The sequence below is a fragment of the Gopherus evgoodei genome, unplaced genomic scaffold (assembly GCF_007399415.2).
Source record: "Gopherus evgoodei ecotype Sinaloan lineage unplaced genomic scaffold, rGopEvg1_v1.p scaffold_50_arrow_ctg1, whole genome shotgun sequence".
NCBI lineage: Eukaryota > Metazoa > Chordata > Testudines > Testudinidae > Gopherus > Gopherus evgoodei.
Window position 1 is genome coordinate 208,199 of NW_022060071.1, and position 24,815 is coordinate 233,013.

A 24,815-nucleotide genomic window follows, 5' to 3' on the forward strand; every position below is an offset into this window, starting at 1 on the left:
ATGGCTTTTTGTCTTGAAGAAGTCACAATTTTCAATCCCATTTTTCCATCTAAATATTTCCTCCCAATAAGTTTTGCTGATAATTGGCCTCAGCTTTGGAGAATTAGTCCTTTTGAAGAACTAAATATCTATAGATATTACTGGTTGGGAACTGTTCTTTGTTTGTCAATTTGAATTTAATCAGTGTCATCCTTCATTTTTCTCTCCTGTATCATGTTCCCCCTTCTTTGTCCCTTCTCTAATCTAAACAGTCCCACTTTTCAGTCTTTTGGCATATGGCAGCCTCCCTCATTGTCACAGCCTATCTTAGAAATCCCCTTTCTGTCTGCGGCATCCTTAATAGAGACTGGGTGACCAAAACTGAGTGCACATCCAGAGCAGGGTTCTCCATCACATTCCTTCAGATATCCTCCTGAGGTCCCTTCCAACCCTGATATTCTATGATTACACCTCAGATATCCGAGCACTGTTTTTAGCCACTGCTGTGAATGAGCAGGTGTTTCTGTGGAGCTGGTATCAATGATGCCCAGGTCCTTTCCCTGAGATGTGTTCTAGTTGGGTTGTTTGCCCCTGGCACGTCTTGGAAAAGGTCTGGTCTTTTCTCACTCTCAGATCTCCCTAAGCATGTGCACGCAGATTCTCATATTAACTTTGTCTCTCCAGCCAGGAATTTGTCCCGCGACGAACACCATAGACTCTGGGCACATACAGGAAGTCAGGGGAACATACAGTATATACAGGAGACACGGTTCTGCCTCAGAGTTGGACACCTTCTCCCCTACTCCATGTCAGATTCCAACAAAACAGACTTCTCCAACCCCTCCACCTTCATCCTGCTGGGCATTCCTGGCCTGGAGGCAGCCCATGTCTGGATCTCCATCCCCTTCTGCACCATGTACGTCATAGCCATCTTGGGGAACTTCACCATCCTGTTCATTGTGAGGACAGAGCCGAGCCTCCATGTTCCCATGTACTTTTTCCTCTACATGCTAGCCGTCACCGACCTGGTCCTTTCTTCATCCATTGTGCCGAAAACATTGAGTATCTTCTGGTTCAATTCCAGGGAGATCGATTTCAGTGCCTGCCTCACCCAGATGTACTTCATTCACTGCTTCGCAGTGATAGAGTCTGGGATCTTTGTGACCATGGCTTTTGATCGCTATGTGGCCATCTGCCATCCCTTGAGACATTCCACCATCCTGACAAACCCTGTTGTGGCCAAGATCAGCCTGGCTGTGGGGCTGCGCGGTGGTATGCTCGTAATGCCACATCCCTTCCTGGTGAGCTCGCGGCCATATTGCAGAACCAACATCATCCCCCACACACTCTGTGAGCACATGGCCATGGTGAAGCTGGCTTGTTCCGACACTCGCGTCAGTAGTTACTATGGCCTCTTTGTGGTATTCTGCGTGCTTGGTCTGGATGTGTTTTTTATCGCTGTTTCCTATATCCAGATCCTCAGGGCCATCTTCAGCCTCCCCACAAAGGATGCCCGACTCAAGACCTTTGGAACCTGTGCCTCCCACCTCTGTGCCATCTTAGCCTTTTATGTCTCAACGATCTTCTCCTCCCTCACATACCGGTTTGGCCACAATGTGCCCCTGCATTTCCATGTTCTCATTGCCAATGTCTACCTTCTGGTGCCCCCCATGCTAAACCCCATCATCTACGGGGTGAGAACCAAACAGATCTGGGACAGACTGCTCCAGCAGTCTTTACTTATAAAGAGACCTAAAAGTTTTCTTCTGGTTCTCTAGCTTTCAGACCGCGCTCTGTGCAGAGCTGTCTGGAGAAATGGTCCCGGGCCCTCTTCCCTGAATCCGACTGGTAACTGGACCACTGAAGCACTGTCCCCCACCCCGCCTCTTCCCTGAAGCCCTGCCTCTTTCTCTGCCTATTTCCTCTGGGCCCTGGCCCTTTTGCTCACTCCTCCCCGCCATCTGTCACTCACTGGATCATCTCCACCTCCCTCCTCCCCTCAGCTGGGCTCCCTCTGCTCCTGCACTGGGAAGGAAGCAGTAAGGGTAACGAGCAAGCAGCACTGGGGCTGACAGGCCAGTCAGGAGGAGAGAGGGAAGCCAAGAAGCTGCGAAAAGAGCTGGGTGTTGGGAGCAGGGTTGTGTGGCCGATGATCGAGATTGTTCATCATACAGCTTGTGGGCCCTAAGGCTGAGCTACAAAGTCCTGAGGGCAGAGACCCTTGTGTGGCTTATTTCCTTAGCTTTCAGCTCCCTTTTGTTCCTCCTGATGATGGGCCTGTAGCTGGCAGGGTCCCTGCAATGGATGTGGGCCTCTGGGGCAGGGCCAGGGATCAGTTTTGAAGCTAGGTGGACAACAGCTGAGAGGTGGAAGGAGAAGCCCCTGCACTGGCTGGGAAGGCAGGATGCTGAGAATAGGATGGGGTGGCTTTGGTAATTCACAGGGAGGGAGATCCATGGTGCACGCCCCATTAGCAAGCTATTTACACATGGACACTGCACCTTATCTGGAACTTCACTATGTGTAGGAAGAGTGCCTGAGACATAAACCCTTGTGTCAGAGGCTTGCTGTGAAGCATGACCTGCTCACAAACTCTTGCAAAAACATGGATGATATTGGAGAAATACACATTCCTAAGACGTGCCAGTCGCAGAGTACTCACACAAACACATCTTGATATTTAAAAAAAAAAAAAAGAGGTACCAGAACATCCCAATATCAAGGATGGTATAAAAACATTCTCAAAGGATAACAGGAGCACACTGAGACCTCCGCGAAGATAAGGTCAGGATGACAGCCTGTAATAGAGATGTTTTAATCAAACATGTACATGATGATGGGTGATCATTAGCCATGTCAGGGGACAGTAACTAAATTGTTTGTATGGGGGTACAAAGATGTCTCACAGAGGGAGTATCTTTGTCTGGCCTGGGGAGGAACAGAAATTCCTGCCATTCGCTTGTGATGGGCATACATGTATTAGTGATCTCATATAGTCTGCGAGGTTCTGGTACCATGCTTTGTTGACAATAAAGCTGACTTTCTGCCTTCATCCCTTAAAGGACCTGGTGATCATTGGATGGCTAATGTGAGGTCTGCTGTGCCAGCTGTCTACTCAGGGCTGGGATGGCACACAGCGGGAACACATGCATGCAGTCAAACATCTGTCAGTACAAGTTACCCAGGGGCTGAAGCTGAATGGTGAGGCTGAGTCTAACATTCGCTCTGCGTGATGCTTTTGATCATGAAATGCAGAAGCTTTTTAATGCTTGGGCAAGGATAGGGATGGTGTCCCTGGCCTCTGTTTGCAAGGAGCTGGGAATGGGCAACAGGGGATGGATCACTTGATGATTCTCTGTATGGTTCATTTCTTCTGGGGCACCTGGCACTGGCCACTCTCAGAAGACAGGATATGGGGCTAGACCTATTACATTTCCTTTCCACCCTGGGAAAACTGATTTCCGTCATTAGCCCTCTCCCACTAGGCTGCAAGGACCCTGCCCTCTGTCACGTCCTCCAGTTTTGCCAGCAGGGTAGCTTCAAGTGCTGCCGGCGGCACATGATGGAGAAATGCTCGAGAGGTACTTTTTGGTCCCCTACCAGGGGGCTTAGTACCAGGTACACTATTCCTCAAGGGAGGCCCGGTGCTGCCTCTGCCAGGTGATGGGGCATGTCCAGGGAGAGTGCCCCCAGGCCCTGCATGGAGTAGCATCCGGAACTCCCAAGCCCCAGCAGGCTGCTGGCCCCATCATCGCCAGTGACCCTTGTTGCCTAGCGTCCATAGTTGCCCTTCCTCCTTCCCTGCCTACCACTGCTCTTGCTTGGGTGCAGGGGGCAGTCCTACCTGCATGCCCAGATGAGCATGTGGCCCTGCCTTTGCTGTGTGGAGCACAGGTGTCAGCTATCCACCAACCCCTGGTGGACCACAAATTCATCGATCCAGAGGCCCAAGCAATGGTGCAACCCTTTAAGGCCAACTCTTAACTTGCCTACAGCCAAGTTGATGTCCAGTACAAGGGCTGGTCAGGAATATGGACTTTTGCAATCTATGATGATTATCCCATTCCTATGCTGCAGAGGGAAGACTTATCCAACTATGTGTGGCTAACAAAAAGAGTAGGGATGGTCACCCGCAGCCAGGCTAAACAGGCCTCCACACCTAACTCCATTCCTGAGCCTCCTACAGGGACCGAGTACGAGGTGGTGGAGCTCAATCCCAGACCAGAGACTGTGGCAGCAGTTGTAGATACAATTCCTGGAACCCAGTCAGAACCAGTCCAAGGACTGGAACTGGTGGAGCAGTCAGCACCAGAGCCCGGGCTTTAAACCCCACCAGAGTCAGGGCAGCCAGCACCAAGGGGAGTCACAGAGCCTGCAGCAGCAGCAGCTAAACCGACACAAGAAGCTTAACAAAAGCCTGAAATACAACCTACTGCACCAGCAAAGAGCAGTTCACAGTCAATGTAAACACTCGCATCACCTGCATTGCTTCCAGTGGGACCAAACCCAAGTCCACAACCCAGCGAGGAACTAATGTCTCCAGAATCAAGGGAGCAGTGCCAGGCAGAGCAGGCAGCGGATAAAAGCCTCACGGGAACTTGGACAGCGACACGGAGCAACCCACCACCTCTCAGCTCTTCCAATACATCCAGGTTTGTTGTGGAAGGGGAACTCTTATACAAGAAAACCCTTTCTGGTGGGGCTCAAGGAGGACTGGCATCCCCAGAGACAGTTGGTCGTTCCAGCTAAGTATGGGGAAAAGCTCTTGAGCTTAGCCCATGATCACCCTAGTGGTCATTCTGAGGTGAACAGGACCAAAGACCATTTTGGGAAGTCATTTCACTGGGAGGGGCTGGGCAAGGATATTTCTACCTATGTACAGTCTTGTGAGGTGTTCCAGAGGGTGGGAAAGCACCAAGACCAGATCAAGGCCCCTATCCAGCCACACCCCATAATTGAGGTTCCATTTCAGCGTCTAGCTCTGGATGTTCTGTGTCCTTTCCATAAGAAGATACCCAGGGGAAAGCACTACCAACTGACCTGCATGGATTTTCCCACCCAATGGCTGGAAGCAGTAGCTCTAAGCAACACCAGGGCTAAAAACGTAAGCCAGGCATTGGCAGAGATTTTTGCCAGGGTAAGAGTTAACTTCCTGGCAGGGACAATAAAAAGTCTTTGGGAGGCTCCTGGGGTGAACCACTTGGTTGCCACCCCTTACCACCATTAAACAAATGGCCTAGTGGAGAAATTTAATGGGACTTTGGGGGCCATGATATGTAGATCCATGAATAGCACTCCAATGATTGAGAGCCAGTGTTACAGCAGTTACTCTTTGCCTACAGGGCTGTACCATATCCCAGTCTGAGGTTTTCATACTTTGAACTTGTTTATGGCCACCACGTTAAGGGGCCATTACAGTTGGTGAAGCATCAATGGGAGGAGGTTACATCTGCTCCAGAAATTAACATTTTGTTCTTTGAGTATGTCAACACTACGAAACTAGGTCAATTTTATAGAAGTCGATTTTTAAAAATCGATTTCTATACAGTCGATCGTGTATGTCCACACTAAGCACATTAAGTTGGTGGAGTGCATCCTCACTACCGTGGATAGCATCAACTTACAGATCAGTGCACTATGGGTAGCTATCCCACAGTTCCCACAGACTCCATCACCTACTGGAATTCTGGGTTAAATTCCCAATGCCTGATGGGGCAAAAACATTGTCACGATTGCTTTTGGGTACATGTCATCAGTCACCCCTCCCTCCGTGAAAGCAACGGCAGACAATATTTTGCGCCAGATATCAGGTTGAACAGAAGAGCACAGCAAGGCACGCTGCGCATCCTGAGAGGCTTTGAAAACCAGTTTCATGACTGCCCAGGCTTTGGTGTGACAGTTGTGTGTGTTTCTCCTTGATGGAAACCTGCCCCTGTCAAGGTTCCTTCCCCACTCTGAACTTTAGGGTACAGATGTGGGAACCTGCATGGACACTTCTAAGCTTAATTACCAGCTTAGATCTGGTATCGCTGCCACCATCCAGATCCTTTGTCTGGAACACCCCCTTTCCTCCCAAAACCTTCCCCTCCCAGGGTAGCCTTGAGAGACTTTTTCAGCAAGTCCCTGGTGAACACCGATCCAACCCTTTGGATCTTAACATGAGGAGAATTTAACCATCCCTCCTCCTTTCCCCCACCAATTCCTAGTGAGTGCAGATCCAATCCCCTTGGATCTAAAAACAAGGAAAAATCAATCAGGTATTAAGAAAAAGGCTTTTAATTAAAGAAAAGAAAGGTAAAAGAAAACCCTCTAGGAGAGATTAGCATACCAGTTACTCTCATAGACAACAGATTCAAAACACACAGGGTGTTCCCCTGGGCACAAATTTAGTTACATAAAAAATACCCAAATACTCAATTTTGATAATTCCGATAATGGTACCAAGACAAGTTACAAAGAAAATAAACATAAACCTATTTATCCCTTTCTAAAACTTACTACTCTGATAAGAGGCTGGTTCCTTGATCTTTTTCACTCTGACTGAAACTGAAACTCTCAACAAAGGAAAAACTTCCCTCCTTCCTTTTGAAACATTTTGTTCCCCATTAGTTCCTCTGGTCAGGTGTCAGCTAGGCTAGGTGAACTTCTTAACCCTTTACAGGTAAAAGAGGCATTAACTGTTAACTATCTGATTATGACACACACCCCAAATCTCAGACAGTGTTGAACCACACTGGCCGTGATTTCTTCCTGGAACCTTAGAATAAATAAATTAATAAAAGACATGCACCTTTACATATACTACTAATTATGTAAAACTACAAGATTTTTCACATTTCAAGGACAATTTTAACCAGTTAACTCTGGGAAACTTTCACGGGAGAGTGCATCAGCTACTTTATTAGAACCTCCTGAAATGTGTTGAATTTTAAAATTAAAATCTTGGAGAGCTAAACTCCATTGAAGAAGTTTTTTGTTGTTTCCCTTGGCAGTATGAAGCCACTTTATTGCAGCATGGTCGGTTTGTAGCTGGAAACACCATTCCCAAACATATGGGCGTAGCTTTTCCAGGGCATACACAATGGCGTAGCACTCTTTTTCACTGATTGACCAGTGGCTTTCCCTGTCAGACAGTTTCTTGCTGAGAAACACGACAGGATGGAATTCTTGATCTGGTCCTTCCTGCACTAAAACTGCTCCTACACCATGCTCAGATGCATCTGTGGTTACTAGGAATGATTTGTCAAAGTCTGGGGCCCTTAGCAGAGGGTCAGACATGAGTGTTGCCTTAAGCTGAGTAAAGGCCTTCTGACACTCATCAGTCCACTGAACTGCATTTGGCTGGGTCTTTTTGGTCAGGTTTGTTAGTGGGGCAGCGATTTGGCTGCAGTGTGGTACAAATCGCCTGTAATATCCAGCCAAGCCTAAGAAGGATTGGACCTGTTTCTTTGACTTTGGGACAGGCCACTTTTGGATAGCAACCACCTTGGCCTGTAGGGGATTTATCGTTCCTTGACCCACCTGGTGTCCAAGGTAAGTCACTCTGTTTTGGCCTATTTGACACTTTTTGGCCTTAACAGTTAGTTCTGCCTGCCTGATGCTTTCGAAGACTTTTTCCAGGTGCTTCAGATGTTCTGCCCATGAATCAGAAAAAATGGTCACATCATCGAGGTAGGCAACTGCAGATTCTCCCAGTGCTGCTAGGAGACTATCTACAAGTCTTCGGAAGGTGGTGGATGCATTTTGCAGCCCGAAAGGAAGCACATTAAATTCATGCACCCCTGCATGGGTGATGAAGGCTGACCTTTCCTTGGCGGGTTCATCTAGCGGTACTTGCCAGCACCCCTTGGTTAAGTCTATTGTAGAGATGAACTGGGCATGTCCCAATTTCTCCAATAGCTCATCGGTGCGTGGCATTGGATAGTTGTCGGGACGAGTTACAGCATTTAGCTTACGGTAGTCCACGCAAAAGCATATTTCCCCATCTGGTTTGGGAACTAGAACCACTGGAGATGCCCATGCACTGTTAGAGGGGAGGATTATACCCATCTGTAGGATGCTTTGGATCTCCCGGTCTATAGCAGCTTGGGCCTGAGGAGACATCCGGTAGGGTGGGGTTCTAATGGAGTGAGCATTACCTGTGTCATTGGAGTGGTATGTCCGTTCGGTCCATCCTGGGGTGGCTGAGAACAATGGTGAGAAGCTAGTGCACAGCTCCTTGATCTGCTGTCACTGCAGACGTCCAAGGGTTGCGGAGAGCTTCACTTCCTCCAATCCACCATCACTTTTTCCTTCGTAGAAGACACCTTTAGACCACTTAGTGTTATCTCCTCCCTGGGCTGTAAACTGACAAACCTTTAATTCTCTAGAATAAAAGGGCTTTAGAGAATTAACATGGTACACTTTAGGCTTTGAGATCGAGGTGGGGAATGCTATGAGATACTTAACAGCTCCCAGGCGCTCTTGAACCGTGAATGGCCCTTCCCATGACGCTTCCATCTTATGGGCCTGTAGCGCCTTTAAGACCATAACGTGGTCCCCTACTTTGAAGGAGTATCAGAGGGGTAGCCGTGTTAGTCTGGATCTGTAAAAGCAGCAAAGAATCCTGTGGCACCTTATAGACTAACAGATGTTTTGGAGAATGAGCTTTCGTGGGTGAATACCCACTTTGTCAGATGCATGTACATTCACCCACGAAAGCTCATTCTCTATAAGGTGCTACAGGATTCTTTGCTGCTTCTACTTTGAAGAAACTCTTTCTGGTATGTTTATCATACCAGGCTTTTTGCTCTTCTTGAGCATCCTTTAGGTTTTCTTTAGCAAGGACTAAAGAGTGTTGGAAGGTGCTTTGTATGCTTACAAAGTCTAGAATGTTAGTTCCTGGAGAAGGCATAAACCCCTCCCATTGCTGCTTCACCAACTGTAGTGGCCCCTTAATCTCGTGGCCATACACAAGTTCAAACGGTGAAAACCCTAAACTGGGATGTGGTACAGCCCTGTAGGCAAACAGCAACTGCTGCAACACTAGGTCCCAATCACTGGAATGTTCATTTACGAATTTACATATCATGGCCCCCAAAGTTCCATTGAACCTTTCCACCAGGCCATTGGTTTGATGGTGGTAAGGGGTGGCAACCAAGTGATTCACCCCATGAGCTTCTAACAGGTTTTTCATGGTGCCTGCCAGGAAATTAGTTTCTGAATCTGTAAGGATGTCGGAAGGCCAAACTATCCTGGGAAAAATGTCTGCTAAGGCCTGGCACACAGTGTTAGCCCTGGTGTTGCTTAGAGCTACTGCTTCCAGCCATCGGGTAGCAAAATCCATGAAAGTCAGTATGTACTGCTTTCCTCTGGGCGTCTTTCTTGGGAAAGGACCCAGAATATCCACAGCTACTCGCTGAAATGGGACCTCTATTATGAGGAGTGGCTGGAGAGGGGCTTTGATTTGGTCTTGGGGCTTTCCCACTCGTTGGCACACCTCACAAGACCGGACATAATTAGCAACTTCCTTGCCCATTCCCTCCCAGTGGAAAGACTTCCCCAACCAGTCCTTGGTTCTGTTCACCCCGGAATGACCACTGGGATGATCATGGGATAAGCTCAAGAGCTTTACCCCGTACTTAGTTGGAACCACCAACTGTCTTTGAGGATGCCAGTCTTCCTGGTGTCCACCAGAAAGAGTCTCCTTGTATAAAAGTCCTTGTTCTACAAGAAACCAGGATCGGTTAGAAGAGCTGAGAGGCAGTTGGGTGCTCCGTGCCACCACCCAATCTTTCTGAAGGCTGTCATCTGCTTCCTGCTCAGCCTGGAACTCTTCCCTTGAGGCTGGAGACATCAGTTCCTCCTTGGACTGTGGACTTGGGCTTGGTCCCTCTGGAAGCGATGTAGGTGATGAGGTTGTTTTCGTTGATTGTGAACCGCTCTCCGCTGGTGCACTATGTGATATTTCAGGCTCTGGCTGAGCCTCTTGGGTAGGGTTGTCTGCTGCTTCTGCCAGTTCAGTCCCGCTGGTGCCCTCTAGCGTTGGAGTTGTAGATGGGTTTGCAAGCGCTGGCATCAGTGCTGGCAACGGTTCTGGTGCTGGTTGCTTTTCCAGTTCTGGCTCTGGGACTGGATTCACTATGGTTGTAGCATTCATGGGTAGAAGATCTGGTTCCACCACCTCTGTCTGGGTCTCTGGTAACACAGACGGGGCCCTGGTGGGCGGCTCAGGAACAGAAATGGGTGTGGAAGCTTGCTTGGCCTGGCTGCGTGTGACCATTCCCACCCTCTTGGCCAGCTTCACATGGTTGGCCAAGTCTTCCCCCAGTAGCATGGGGATGAGATAATTGTCATAGACTGCAAAAGTCCACATTCCTGACCAGCCCTTGTATTGGACAGGCAACTCAGCTGTAGGCAAGTTTAAAGATTTTGACAAGAATGGGTGAATTGTCACTTAGCCTCTGGATTGATGAATTTGGGGTCCACTAAGGATTGGTGGATAGCTGACACTTGTGCCCCCGTGTCTCTCCACGCGATAACCTTCTTTCCACCCATTCTCAAGGTTTCCCTTCGCTCCGAGGGTATTGGAGAGGCATCTGTGCCTGGGGATCTTTGGTGTGATTGTGGTGTAATGAACTGTAATCAGTTGGGGTTCTTGGGGCCGTGGGCCTTTATATGTCCCAGTTCATTACATTTAAAACATCGCCCAGCTGACTGGTCACTGGGCTGGTGGATTGCTGGAGACTGGTGAGGTGGGACAATAAGGTGTCTGGGGCTTTCTCTGGGTTGTAGGTGGGGCCTTGGGTTGCCCCTGGTGATAGGGTTTAGTTTCGGTTTGCCCCCTCTGATATTCGCTCCAACTGCTAGTAGGTTTTTTCTTTTCTGCCACTTCCACCCCTCTGGCTCCAATCTCCTCCACCTCGGTTACAGTTTTGGGCTTCCCATCTAGGATGTACCTTTCTATTTCCTCAGGAACACCTTGTAAGAACTGCTCCATTTGCATTAGGAAGGACAGCTCTTCTAGAGATTTAACATTTGCTTCTGATATCCAGGCATTCTAATTCTTTCCAATGTGGTAGGCGTGTCGGGTGAATGACACATCTGGTTTCCACCTTAGGTCTCTGAACCGCCGACGGGCATGCTCAGGTGTTAGCCCCATTCTGATTCTGGCCTTGGTTTGAAAAAGTTTATAATCGTTCATGTGTTCCTTAGGCATTTCAGCCGCCAGCACTGCTAAGAGTCCACTCAGCTGTGGGCTCAGCTCTATCATGTACTGGTCTGTAGAGATGCTGTACCCAAGGCAGGCCCTTTCGAAATTTTCTAAGAAGGCTTCAGTATCATCACTTGCCTTGTAGGTGGGGAATTTTCTGGGATGGGAAGTGGTACCTGGAGAAGGGTTGTTAGGGTTGGCGGGTACATCCTGCTTAGCCCTTGCTAATTCCAGGGCATGCCTGTGGGCCTCTCTCTGGATCTCCATCTCTTTTTCTTTTGCCTCCATAGCTCTTTCATTGGCAGCCTCTTCTCTGGCCATCTGTCTGTCATGTTCCTTTTGGTCCTCCTCAGCCTGGAGTTTGGCCAATTCTAGTTGTTGCTGTATGGTTTTTTTCTCCTTGCCTGACATTTTTCCCTGCTCTGCCTGAGCTATCTTGGTTTGCGAGGCAAACAAACAAACAAACAAACCCCACAGCTTTTAACTGGACTTCTCAGAATGAGAAGAAACCAGAAAAACTGGTTTGTAACTTGTCTTTTGCAAACCGTTAATTACTCTCCAGCTAAGCCCAGCTGGAAATCCCTTCCAACAAAGCCTTGTTAGAAAAACCTTTATCTGTTTGCCTTCAGGGTATCTCTCCTTCGCTGCTTCCTCAGCATCTCAAACGAGGAAAAAAAATCTGGCTTTTGGTTCCTAAAAAATCCCTCACCACTGCTCACCATGTCAAGGTTCCTTCCCCACTCTGAACTTTAGGGTACAGATGTGGGGACCTGCATGGACACTTCCAAGCTTAATTACTGGCTTAGATCTGGTATTGCTGCCACCATCCAGAATTTTCAGTGTCTGGATCACTCCCTGTCCCCCCAAAACCTTCCCCTCCCTGGGTAGCCTTGAGGGACTTCACCAATTCCCTGGTGAACACAGATCCAAACCCCTTGGATCTTAAAACAAGGAGAAATTAACCATCTCCCCTCCTTTCCCCCCACCAATCCCTAGTGAGTCCAGATCTAATCTCCTTGGATCTAAAAACAAGGAAAAAATCAATCAGGTATTAAGAAAAAAGGCTTTTAAGTAAAGAAAAGAAAGGTAAAAGAAAACCCTCTGGGGGAGATTAGCATACCATCTACTCTCACAAACAGCAGATTTCAAACACAGAGGATGTTCCCCTGGGCACAAATTTAGTTACACAAAAAAATACCTATATATCCAATTTGATTCTACCTCTAATTGCACAAGACAGGTTACAAAGAAATAAACATCAACCTATTTATTTCTTTCTAAAACTTACAACCCTGATAAGAGGCTGGTTCCTTGATCTTTTTCACTCTGGCTGAAAACTGAAACTCTCAACAAAGGAAAAACTTCCCTCCTTCCTTTTGAAACATCTTGTTCCCCCATTGGTCCCTCTGGTCAGGTGTTAGCTAGGCTAGGTGAACTTTTTAACCCTTTACAGGTAATAGAGGCATTAACCCTTAACCACCTGTTTATGACAGGGCCACTTTAGCCAAACCCTGCTGGAGACACAGGCCCAGCCATTTAGCAAAAGGCAGCCCCAGCTGGAGAAAACAGGATTTAAACCCCAGAAGCCAGGGGAGCAGGGGGCTAATCAGAGAAGTTCTGATTCAGAGCTCGTTGGTGAGGGCTGTAATCTTTGTGCTGCTGTTTACTGTAGCAGTGATGGATGTCTTTTCTTTACAAGCTGACTTATTTTTCTGCTGCTGTCATGACTAGAAGCCGCATCTGAGATTGGGACCGCACAGTGCGAAGGCACTGTCCTGTCCCTGACCTAAAGAGTTTGCAGTTTTAGCAAAGACATAGTCAAGGTGGGAGGAGAAATAGAGGCACAGAGAGTTGACTTGTCCAATGTCACAGAACAGGTGACTGGAAAAGTCAGGAATACAGCTCAGGTCTCCAGTCCCATACATTAGCCACTAGCCCCGGGATGGGCCAACTACGGCCCGTAGGCCCCGTGTCGCTCCAGGAAGCAGCGGGCACCACATCGCTGCAGCCCCTGATGGTGGGGGCTGCAGGGCAGAGGGTTCCACACTCTGCTCTTGCCTGTGGCTACCTCCTCTGAAGCTCCCGTGGACAATGGGAGCTTCAGTGAAGGCACCCACAAGCAAGGGCAGCATGTGAAGCCTTCTACCCTCCTCCAGGGGCCACAGAGAGGTGGTGCTGGCCACTTCCTGGAGCAGTGTGGGGCCTGGGCCAGGGCAGCCAGGCAGGCAGGCAGGAAGCTGCCCTGGCCCCAGTGTGAGTCACTGCCACTCCAGAGTCACTCCAAGTAAACAGCGCTGGGTCAGAGCCCGAATCCCTGCTGCACCACACACCCCAACTCCCTGCCCTGAGCCCCCTGCTGCACCCCACATCCCTTCTGTACCCAACCCCCTTCCCTGATCCCCCTCATACATCCAGAACTCCTTCTCTGTCTCGACCCCCTGCCCTGAGCCCCTTCCTGCACACCACACCCCTTCCAACACCCCACACTCTCTCCTGTGCCCCAACCCCCTTCCATGGCCCTGTACGCAATTTCCACACCCAGATGTGGCCCTTGGGCCAAAACGTTTGCCCGCTTCTGCACTAGACCATGCTGCATCTCAACCAACCTGCTTGTTCGCTATGACAAAGATGGAAGAGGCCTTCAGGTGCTGGCCCTTAGACACTATGGCTAAATGTTACTGAGATAGTGTTCCCCACCTGTCCGGGTCCCTTGGTCAGTGCACACTTTTTCCCACTAATATATTTTCATAAGACTTGTCTAGTGTAGTTTTCAATAACTAAGTTGAAGGAGCTTCCATCATTTTTTTCTCTGGAAGACAAATCCACATCCTGCAGGTCTCACTGTCAGGACACTCTTCCTGCTCTTTAGCTTAAATTTTCCTTGTCTTAATTTCATCTCAGTGCTCCTAGTTCTAGTTATTTAAATATTTCCCCATTCTCTGGGTGGTAATTGGCCAAAATGGAAAAACCAGAATACTCCATGCTCATTGCTGTGGGATGCTGTGAAGGCCAAAACAATAATTGGGCTCAAAAAAGAACTTGATAGGTTCCTGGATGATAGGCCTGTTATTGGCTGTTAACTAGAAGGTCAGGGATGTAACCCCACATTCTGGGTGTCCCCAAACTGTTGACTGCCAGAAGCTGGGAAAGGGTGATGCGGAATGGATCACTTGATGATTATCTGTTCTGTTCATTCCCTATGAAGCACCTAGCATTGGCCACTGTCAGCAGACAGGATACTGGGCTAGATGGACTCTTGGTGTGACCCAGGATGGCTGTTCTAATGTTCTTATGTCCATGTTATTTTTGAACTAATGGGACAACAATACATGTGTGATCTATGAAGGTATTTATACAGCTGCCATCACTGTAGTGTCTTTGCATCTCCTGGCTGTTAATTAATATACTAACACAGCACCCCAGAGAGAGAGAGAGAGAGAGAGAGAGAACATGGTTATCTCCATTTTACAGATGGAGAAACAAGGTACAGAATGATGAAATGATTTTCCCATGGTCCAGTGGCCTTCACCGAAAGACAAGGGAAGAGCTACAAGAATGATTCCAGGGTGGAAAAGCATGCTTTACTGTCAGAGTCATCACTCTTTCAATCTGTGTAGCTTCAATTGACTTGGTCACAGTCTGGAAGTTCTTCCATGGGGAGAAGATCCCTTATGCAAGGGGAGTCTTTCATCTGGCAGACAAAGACATACAAGATCTAAAGACTGGAAGCTGAACCATGGCAATCCGGAAATAAGGCACACATTTTTAATGACAAAGGTATTTGACCATTGAAACAAATTACCAAGGGATGCAGTGGATTCTTTAAAAAGCACCTTCTAGACTAACAAGACTTATTGGAGCATGAGTTTTCGTGGGTGAATACCCACTTTGTCAGACACACGTCATTCTTTAAAAGCAGCAAAGAATCCTGTGGCACCTTATAGACTAACAGACATTTTGGAGCATGAGCTTTCATGGGTGAATACCCACTTCGTCAGATGCATGTAGTGGAAATTTGCAGGGGCAGGTATATATATGCAGGCAAGCCAGAGATAATGAGGTTAGTTCAAACCACGTCATTCTATATCACTTCATATCTTTAAATCAAGGTTGAACTAGAGTGTATCTTTTAGAAAGGGACTTCCACCCAGAAGGTACTGGCGGGAGGGAGGAATCACTGGATGGAATTCTAGGGCCCATGTTATACTGGACTATATGATCAGACCAGTCCCTTCTGGCCTTAAAATCTGTAACCCAGAGTAACCCTTCTTGTTACCCTTGACATCCCTTGCTAGCTGCAACTCCACTTGTGTTTTGGCCTTCCTGATTACACTGCTGCATGCTCGAGCAATATTTTCATACTCCTCCCTAGTCATCTAATATTTATATTTATGCCTGTATCTATAACTTTCACTCCATGCACTGAAGAAGTGGTGGTTTTTTTGTTTTTTTTCTCCCACGAAAGCTTATGCCCAAATAAATCTGTTAGTCTTGAAGGTGCCACCGGACCCCTTGTATTCATTGTACATAGAATCAGAGGTGCCACAGCGTGAGCAGTGGGGAAGGCCAGCCTCCCACACACCTAACTCGAGGTTCCAGTTGGCTTGAACTTGGCGCTTCACACTACCGTGGCCCCTGCTGTGTTTAGCATTCTGTCTGTATCAGAGCTGGGAACGACTGTGACATTATCTCATTAAAATTGACCATGTAGATTATTGTTGCTACCGTTGTTATATAACTGCAACAAATCTTGTACAAAGTATGGCAAGTAAGGTGTCTAAGGAAAGGATAGGATTTGCTGAATATGGTTATATCATTTGCATGCATATATAATATTTATATTTGAAGTTATGAGCACTGGCTCTATCCCTGTATTTCAAATATTTTTGCTCCTGGGGTAACACCCACAAGGTATTTAGCTTGCACATCTTGATGGGGCTATTCAAGTTAGGTGACCTATCAAAAGAACACATAGCTAACAATGGATGATACCCATCTACATGGAATGGACTTTCCTGTGAACGTTCCATCTGAAGTTTAGGTAATGGCCTCTGCTGTGACTAAGCGAATCATGCTGGAGATGTGACTTGCCCATGTGACTCCAAATACCATCTTCTTCCCTGTGATTTTCCATTAGCTGTGCTGAGGGCTGTGTTTGAAAGAATGGGTTTCTCTCCATATGGTAGAAGCTATGAAAGGCCCAGGAAACACCTCCATTTTGCCTTTTTCCTGCTCCAGGCTCTTTCCTGTTCAAATCTCTGGACTACGGAGTTATAGAAATGGGAACATTCTAACCAAGGGACTGAGGACCTTCCAATGATTTGGAAGCAACCAGAGATTTGATTTAAGCCAGCAGTTTATTCCATCACTGCTACAAGCTTGAGCTAAGGACTTTGCAATTGTTGCATGTATTTGATTTCTTTGACCAAATTTAACTTTCTTTCTTTCTTTCTTTCTTTCTTTCTTTCTTTCTTTCTTTCTTTCTTTCTTTCAATAAACCTTTAGATTTTAGATACCAAAGGCTAATTGTCCACTTCCTAGGGCAGGGAGATGGCCCATGGATCCCCATAGCTGCCCACAAGGCTCTTACTATGGCCCGGCTGTGTCTCTTCAGTCCCTGAGGCCCTGCCTCTCAACCAGGCTGGAAGCTGGAGCCAGGCAGGGGTAAGAGCCACAGAGGCAGCTGTGCAGAGTCACAGACCCTCCTCCTGCCCTGGATGGAGAGTCCAGGGAGTGGGGAAATGGGCTAGTGGCTGGTTCCAGGGCGATGGAGGATCCCGGGCTCCCTGCTTGGCTGTGGCTTCTGGCTTGGTAGGGGGGCAGGACTTCAAGGTGAAGAGGATGGACAGGGGTGGGTACATGGAGGGGGCGGGACCTCATAGCCCCCCTACTTTTAGGAAGAATCCATCACCCTTGCTGCCTCTAAGGGCCCAGAGTGCAGCTGAGCCTTCCGGGCCTGCTCCACCCCATCCTCTCTGCTGAGATTCCTGCCACTGTTGTGCCACAATAATCAAGGCTGAGCCACCCAAACCCAATACCCGCCTGAAGGGTAACCCTCACATCACTTTCCCTTCCCTCCCCGCCACAGGTGTTCACTCCTCCCAAGCAGAGGCAAAGCACAATGAATTAGAATGGTTCAAATGAGGTCTCTCTTTCAGTTGGCTGCCATGGGCCAGTGCTCCAGCTGCTTTAAATGGGTAAAATCGAATGGCTGTCTGCCAGCAAAAGTTCTTACTGAATCTAATGAGAAGAATGGAGCGAAAAAGAAACACGGCTCTGAACTGCTACAGAGCCCTCGCTTACTGCTGAAAGCCTCTGTAGTGAGGGTGGAATGGCTGCAGCGCAGGAGCCAGGAATAGGTTATTTGTGACTCACTCTTCAGGTGGCATTAGCACAGGACAGGTGAAGAGCTGATGGTGACAACACACCACCTTGTCATGTTCCCGTCAGATCGTTAGTGATTGTTCTAATGGTTAGCTGCAGAGGCAGGAAGCAGCCGTGTCGAGGAACAGAACAGACCCAACCAGCCCCACCATGGCAGCTTCCAACTGGACAACACCCCACCCCTCCACCTTCATCCTCCTCGGCATCCCGGGGCTGGAGGCAGCGAATGTCTGGATCTCCATCCCCTTCTGCTTCGTCTACATTCTGTCCCTCCTGGGGAACGGCCTCCTCCTAGCCGAGCCTCCACAAGCCCATGTACCTTTTCCTTTCCATGCTGGCGCTCGCCGACCTGGTCATATCCACCACCACCCTGCCCAAAACCCTCTGCATTTTCTGGTTCAGGGGCCAGGCCATTCATATCAACACTCGCTTTGTCTAGATTTTTTTGATCCTCTCAGTTGGACTCAGACTACAATGGAGTCCGGGTCCATGCTGGCCATGGCCTTTGATCACTACGTCACCATCTGTAACCCGCTGCGATGTTCAGCAGTCCTGACCAATTGAGCCATAGCCAAATAGGGCTGGGCATTATGATGAGATGGGACATGTTACTGGGCCCACACCCATTTCTGCTGAAGCAGCTCCCGTACTGCAGGACCAATGTCATTTCTCACACCTATTGTGAGTTCATGGCACTGGTGAAACTGGAATGTGCGAACACGATTATCACAAAATCCTATATTCTGACCATAGCATTTCTCAAGAGGTGGGGTGGATTAGATTTTATCCTCATTGTCTGGTCCTATATCCTGATCCTCAGGGCAATCTTCAAACTCGCCTCCCAAGAGGTGTGTCTCAAGTCTCTCAACACCTGTGTCATCCTAGTGTCTTACACACCAGCGTTTTTCTCCTTTTTCACCCATCGATTTGGTCCCAGCGTGGCTCCCATGTGCACATCATTGTAGCCAACATTTCTGCTGGTCCCATCATCCATGGGGTCAGAACCAAAAAGATCCACCAAGGGTCCTCAGGGTCCCCTAAACCAGAGGCTTTCAGGCTATTTCTTAGGGGGAAGTACATGTTAATGGAGAGATTGTCTCATGGGCCCCCTCTCCTCCCATTCACCATCACCAGGGAGACCTCCTTGTCAACTCAGCACCTCCAGGGAGACCTGCCCTCCAATTCACACAATGCATGCCTGTGGTGGTGACAGCAATTGCTGAGAAGGAAAGGGAATGTCAGGGCGGTATGGTCAGTGCTTAATTTGTGCCAGGGCTTGTGCATCTCTAGGCCTGGCAGTTCAGAAACCAGGCGTCTCTCGGCTTGATGCATCAGTTATGAATATAAACAAATATATATATATATATATATATAAATTTTAAAATTGAATATAAAAAAATTGCTTGAGCCTGGCACCTCTTTTATTCCAAATTAAGCGTTGAGTATAGTGTGTATTTTTAGTGGTCTGCCAATGCAATTTAGGGAAACATACAGGTGGAGCCAGATCCGAGTGACCAGTTGCTGTTTGCAGACAATCAGTGAGTGCCCAACAAATTTGAGGGTCACTGGGAGCTGAGGTGCCAACTCCCCCAGTTCCCAGGAGTGCTCGACCCTCATTCTGCCCCAGGCCCTGACCCCACTCCACCGCTTCCCTTAAGCCCTGAGACCTGCTTCTCCCCTGCCCAACGCCTGCCTCGTTACAGCCTCACCCGCTCCTCCAGCACCTCCTGCATGCTGCTGAACAGCTGATCACTGCGGGTGGGAGGAGCTGGGGAGAGAGGCAGGAGCTGATTGACAGGGCTGCCCTGGATACTGAGCACCCACTATTTTTTCTGTGGGTTCTCCAGCCCCGGAGCACCCATGGAGTTGGTGCATATGATTGGAAGCACTCCTTTTCTGGGGAACAGGTTGGGATACCTGACCCTGTGCTAGCAAGCGCTCTCTCCCTCTCTCTCTCTAGAGGCTTTTCTACACTGTAGTATCCAAGTGCCTTTGCAGACCTTGCTCATACCAGCTGTAGGCAACTTCATGCCAGGGCAGAGCGACCCCAGCTGCTGGTATCATCGGGGATGCCAATGTGGATGAAATCCATGTATGTGGAATTACAAAAGGGCTCCCCAGACATAAGCACCGGTTGTCTGGTGAATTCATCAGGAGGCTCAGACTGCACTGGACGGAGGGAGGCATGAGTAGAACTCAAGCAGGTTACAGAAGCTAACGGAAAGTCACATGCTTCCAGCTGTGTGTCTGCTGCAGCGCTACTCAATGGCCGGTTCTCGCTCGCCCAAGTCTCGTTCCCCGAACACGTGATCTGCTCTTAATGGCCCAGGACACACTTCCAGCAGCCAGGGCCAGGCTGTACATTTCTGCTGTCTCACACCCACCCAGCAGCCTATGGAACCACCCGTTCTTAGTGCTGCTCCTCCCCCATCTCCCGCCTGCCCCCTCTCTGGTGTGCTACACACAGTAGCTGTTTCTTGCTTTAATTTGATTTCCAGCACTCAATCAACAGGAACATTCTGTGGTGTTGGTTCTCCTGAGTCTGTTCCCCGGAAGCGACCCCAGTGACCGTGGTGTGGTGGCATGTTTCTGAGTGGCAGTGGAAGTGGAGTCCCAGAGTTCACACCTCACAGGCGCTCACAACCTCCAGCTAGTTCTGAAAATCTCAGGTTCACTTGGAGAGGCTGGTGAGGACTCAGGCTCCACTTGTCCAGCCTTTCCTCTGAATCCCACTCAATGAACAGCCCCTGTCAGAGTGGGAGACCATTTCCCTTTTCACATAATGGAGAGATCATGGTTTCCTCGGGGAAGTCAGGATTCCTGGATTCTGTAATCCTGCCACTCAATCTCTGTGTGATCTTGGCCAAGTCATGTCTCCTTGTGCCTCAGTTTACCTATCTATATAATGGGGATATGTTCATAGTGACTTTCGTTTGCAAGATGTTTTGAAGATCCTTCAGTGAAAGATGCTGCACAGTATGTTGATAGTTAGTGATGAGAATTACTGATCTCTGATCCCTTAGTGACAGCCCCGTCAGCCTGCAGAAAGTTTTCATGATTACCCTAAGTCACCTTTCTCCAGATCTCTCTGTCTAATACCTAGCCATCTATCCTGGGCATTTACATAGTAGCAGACCCTATGAATCCCTAGTTTTCCCTACTAATGGGCCCTATGGATCCCTACTAATAAATTATAACTTTTAAATATACACAAATGCACAGAGCAGCCAATTCCTCTCTGACTCAGTGGAGAGCCCAAGAGTTCTCATCTCCCTTTGGGAAGGTCCCTTAATTACTATTTACTCATAAAGGTGGATAAAGAGCACAGAAGGGCAGACAGGCTTGGCTCCATCCTGTTTACATCAAGGTGCTCGCTTATCAGCTAGAGGCTGAGCAACCCCCCCCCCCGGGATTTCACAGAGCTATATTATAAATGGTGCACACCCCTGTGTCAGCTCTCAGCGTGGGTTCTTGCTGCAGAGGCTGGGGTGAGACAGGGGTGGGAAACAGCTATGTGAGGGGGATTCTCAAGGAAGAAGCTTCCATCTCAGGATTCACAGGTATCATTTCTTGCATAGGAGCTCACCTGCTCCACAAACCCAGTGCAATATGTGCGTAATAACATTGATCACAGAACTGTCCTGTATTTGCCTCTTTTTTTTGGCTCTGCTGCTGCCTGATTGCCTACTTGTGATTCCAAATGAGATGTGTGGTTGATTGATCAGTTAATAACTCTGGTGTTCGTAACTCCAAGGTTTTACTATAGATGCTGTTTAACATCATCCTTGACTGCTAATGGATGGGAAAGTGTTTTGTCACCTTGGTGACATGAGTACCTCACACTACTTCTTTCCATATGCAGAACAAAAACATTTCTTGAACACATCTTCTTTTTCTGAAATATTATAAAGTTTCTCTTTCTCCCTCTAGCAATTGGCCTACAACTTTTCTAGTATTTCTTTTGTTCTTAATATACCTAGTAAACTGTTTTTTGTTATCCTTAGCTCTTTCAAGTATGGAGTTTTCCCTGTTCATTTTAACATTCTTTATCCATTTTCATAGCTTCCAATTTGTATTATTTGCTATTTATTTTCCCTTTTTCCCATTTGTTATACATTGTTTCCACTCTCCCCAGCTGGTGCCTTCACTTTGCCACCAAACTGGGTTTTTGTCCAAAATTCTCTACTTTATTGATTGTGGAATCGTGCCTTTTTAGCTATCGAATAATCTCTTCTTGAAGAACTTCCAATTTTCATTCCCATTTTTCTGTCTATTTTTTTCCTCCCAATCAGTTTTGCTGATAATTTGTCTCAGCTTTGGGGAATTAGTGTCTTTGAAGCATTATGTGTCTATAATATTCCAGCTTGGGAACTGTTCTCTGTTTGTCCATTTGAATGCAATCAGTTCCATTCTTTATTTTATTCTCCTCTATCATATCCCCCTTATTCATCTCTTCTCTAAACAATCCCAGACTTTTCAGTCTGTCTGATTATGGCAGCCTCCCCCATTCTCACAGCCTGTCTCAGAAATCTCCTTTCTATCTGCTGTGTTCTTTAGAGAGACTGAGTGACCAAAACTGAGCGCATGTCCAGAGCAAGTTCCTCTACATCTCATTCCTTAGGCATCCGAACATTGTCTTCTTTTGTCCACTGCTGTGAATGAGCAGGTGTTTCCATTGCGTTGCTATTAATGATGTCTGGGTCTTTTCCCTGAAGTCTATTGTAGTTGGGATATTTCCCCCAGTGCATATTTTGGCAAACGTTTGGTTGTTTTCCACTCTCAGATTTTGAGCTATCAGGTGAATGGGGAACTGTTAGTATATAGGCTTGTTTTTCAGCCTGAGATAGAACTTTGCTTTGACGTTTTGATATTCTCATATCTTATACTAATATGTGTGAAGAACAATGAACAAAGAGACTGTGTGTTGCATTTCCCACAACCAGATGGGGCTTTTGTACAATGTGAAAAGATAAGGGATACAGCTAACATGTTACTGGGCATGGTGGGAATACAATATATGAGCGCACAGATAAAGACGCCTCAACTCCTTATTTCAAGGCAAGGCCAAGCAACCAGTTAGGAGGTGCAAGGGAGGGTATGGGGCAGGCATAAAAAACCCTAGAAGTTGAAGAAAGGCCTGGCCTTGTCCAGAACACAACGTCACTCCTTATCGCTCCCATAGGGAACAAAAGGGGTGAGACGAAGACGTCAACTCACGACCCTCGAAAACAGAACATCACTATAGTTGTAAGAGATGTGACTAGGGGCATGCACTGCAGGTATATTTGAGCCTGATAAGGAGGAGGAGGTGGGATCAGGGAAATAGGAAGAGGGAATGGGGAAGTGGGGTCAGAGCTGGGAACTGAACACTGGGAAACAGACACTGCTGGCGTGTAGCGCTCTGGATACGCTTGCTTGGAACTAATCACAATAAGCACTGAATTGCCTGAACATCAGCTTGCACTTTGGAATGCAGGTCTTCTGCTTTCTGTCTGCATGACAAGAACCAGGGAAGCGGGTGAAGGGAAAGCTCTCTAACAGGAACAGGAAACATGGACTCTGTAGCTTTGGTTTCCTTGTAGTAAGGAACAATGTGGGAACACTCGTGTTTCCTGATGATGCCTATTAAGGTTTTATACACCAACACGTGCAAGAATTTCTGATGCACGGAGCACCATAAAATATGGAATTGGCATTAGTAGGGTCAATCGTACATAGTTCATTTCTCTGAATAACATTTTTCAGTGTGTGAAGAGTGACCAATCTGCTTCACCCATGAGAACAGCCTCCAGTAGTGTGTGTAGTGTCTCATATTCATATGGTCTCTCCATCCAGGCATTTGTACAGCAACCATCACCCTAGACATTGGGCAGATACATGAAGACAGGGGACCATACAGTACACGCACTAGACACCGTTCTGCCTCAGAGTTGGACACCTTCTCCCCTACTCCATGTCAGATTTCAACAAAACCGACTTCACCAACCCCTCCACCTTCATCCTGCTGGGCATTCCTGGACTGGAGGCAGCCTATGTCTGGATCTCCATCCTCTTCTGCACCATGTACGACATAGCCATTTTGGGGAACTTCACCATCCTATTCATTGTGAGGATGGAGCCGAGCCTCCATGGACCCATGTACTATTTCCTCTGCATGCTGGCCATCAGTGACCTGGTCCTGACTACATCTACCCTGCCCAAACTGCTGAGCATCTTCTGGTTTAATTCCAGGGAGATAGAATTCAGTGCCTGCCTTACCCAGCTCTTCTTCGTTCACTGCTTCTCAGGGATTGAGTCTGGGATCTTTGTGGCCATGGCTTTGGATCGCTATGTGGCCATCTGTGATCCTCTGAGACATTCCACCATCCTGACAAACCCTGTGGTGGCCAAGATCGGCCTGGCCGTGGTGCTGCGCAGTGTCATATTCACATTGCCCTATCCCTTCCTGGCGAGACGGTGGCCATATTGCAGAACCAACATCATCCCTCACACACACTGTGAGCATATGGCCGTGGTGAAGCTGTCCTGTACCGACATCCACATCAGTAATTACTATGGACTCTTTGCACTATCCTTTGGGATTGGTCTGGATTTGTTTTTTATCTCTGTCTCCTATATCCAGATCCTCAGGGACATCTTCAGGCTCCCCACAAAGGACGCCCGGCTCAAGACCTTTGGGACCTGCAGCTCCCACCTTTGTGCCATCTTAGCCTTTTACATCCCAGGTCTCTTCTCCTCTCTTTCATACAGGTTTGGGCACAATGTGCCCCTGCATTTCCACATTCTCCTTGCCAACGTGTACCTCCTGGTGCCCCCCATGCTGAACCCCATCATCTACGGGGTGAGGACCAAACAGATCCGGGACAGGCTGCTCCAGCTCTTTCCTCATAAAGGGATCCAACTTCTCTCCTGGTGCTCTGGCTCTCAGACCGAGCTCCGTGCACAGTTGGCTGGTGACATGGTGCTGGCCCCTCTTCCCTGAATCACTGACCGGGCAGCCAGAGAGACAGGGTAGGCCCACTGCTCAGTGAGGAGGGGGTAACAGTAACGGGAGACTTGGAAATGGCAGAGATGCTTAATGACTTCTTTGTTTCGGTCTTCACTGAGAAGTCTGAAGGAATGTCTAGTATAGTGAATGCTTACGGGAAGAGGGTAGGTTTAGAAGAAAAAATAAAAAAAGAGCAAGTAAAAAATCACTTAGAAAAGTTAGATTCCTGCGAGTCACCAGGGCCTGATGAAATGCATCCTAGAATACTCAAGG

The 24,815-nt window shown here is 47.9% G+C and overlaps 1 protein-coding gene and 2 pseudogenes across 1 annotated transcript; all 3 read left to right on the forward strand.

Moving 5' to 3' along the window:
• Window positions 1-785: 785 nt before the first annotated feature.
• On the forward strand, window positions 786-1,735 carry LOC115643080 (annotated as a pseudogene).
• A 15,969-nt stretch (window positions 1,736-17,704) lies between these two features.
• LOC115643060 lies at window positions 17,705-18,764 on the forward strand (annotated as a pseudogene).
• A 4,737-nt stretch (window positions 18,765-23,501) lies between these two features.
• LOC115643061 (olfactory receptor 52R1-like) lies at window positions 23,502-24,536 on the forward strand. The gene has a single exon (XM_030546875.1). The coding sequence runs from the start codon at window positions 23,508-23,510 to the stop codon at window positions 24,534-24,536; it is 1,029 nt and encodes a 342-aa protein (XP_030402735.1). The 5' UTR covers window positions 23,502-23,507.
• The last annotated feature ends 279 nt before the right edge of the window (window positions 24,537-24,815 follow it).

Bases quoted from the DNA above. Each gene is read 5' to 3' on its own strand.
- LOC115643061 (XM_030546875.1), top strand. From the start codon at position 23,508: ATGTCAGATTTCAACAAAACCGACTTCACCAACCCCTCCACCTTCATC.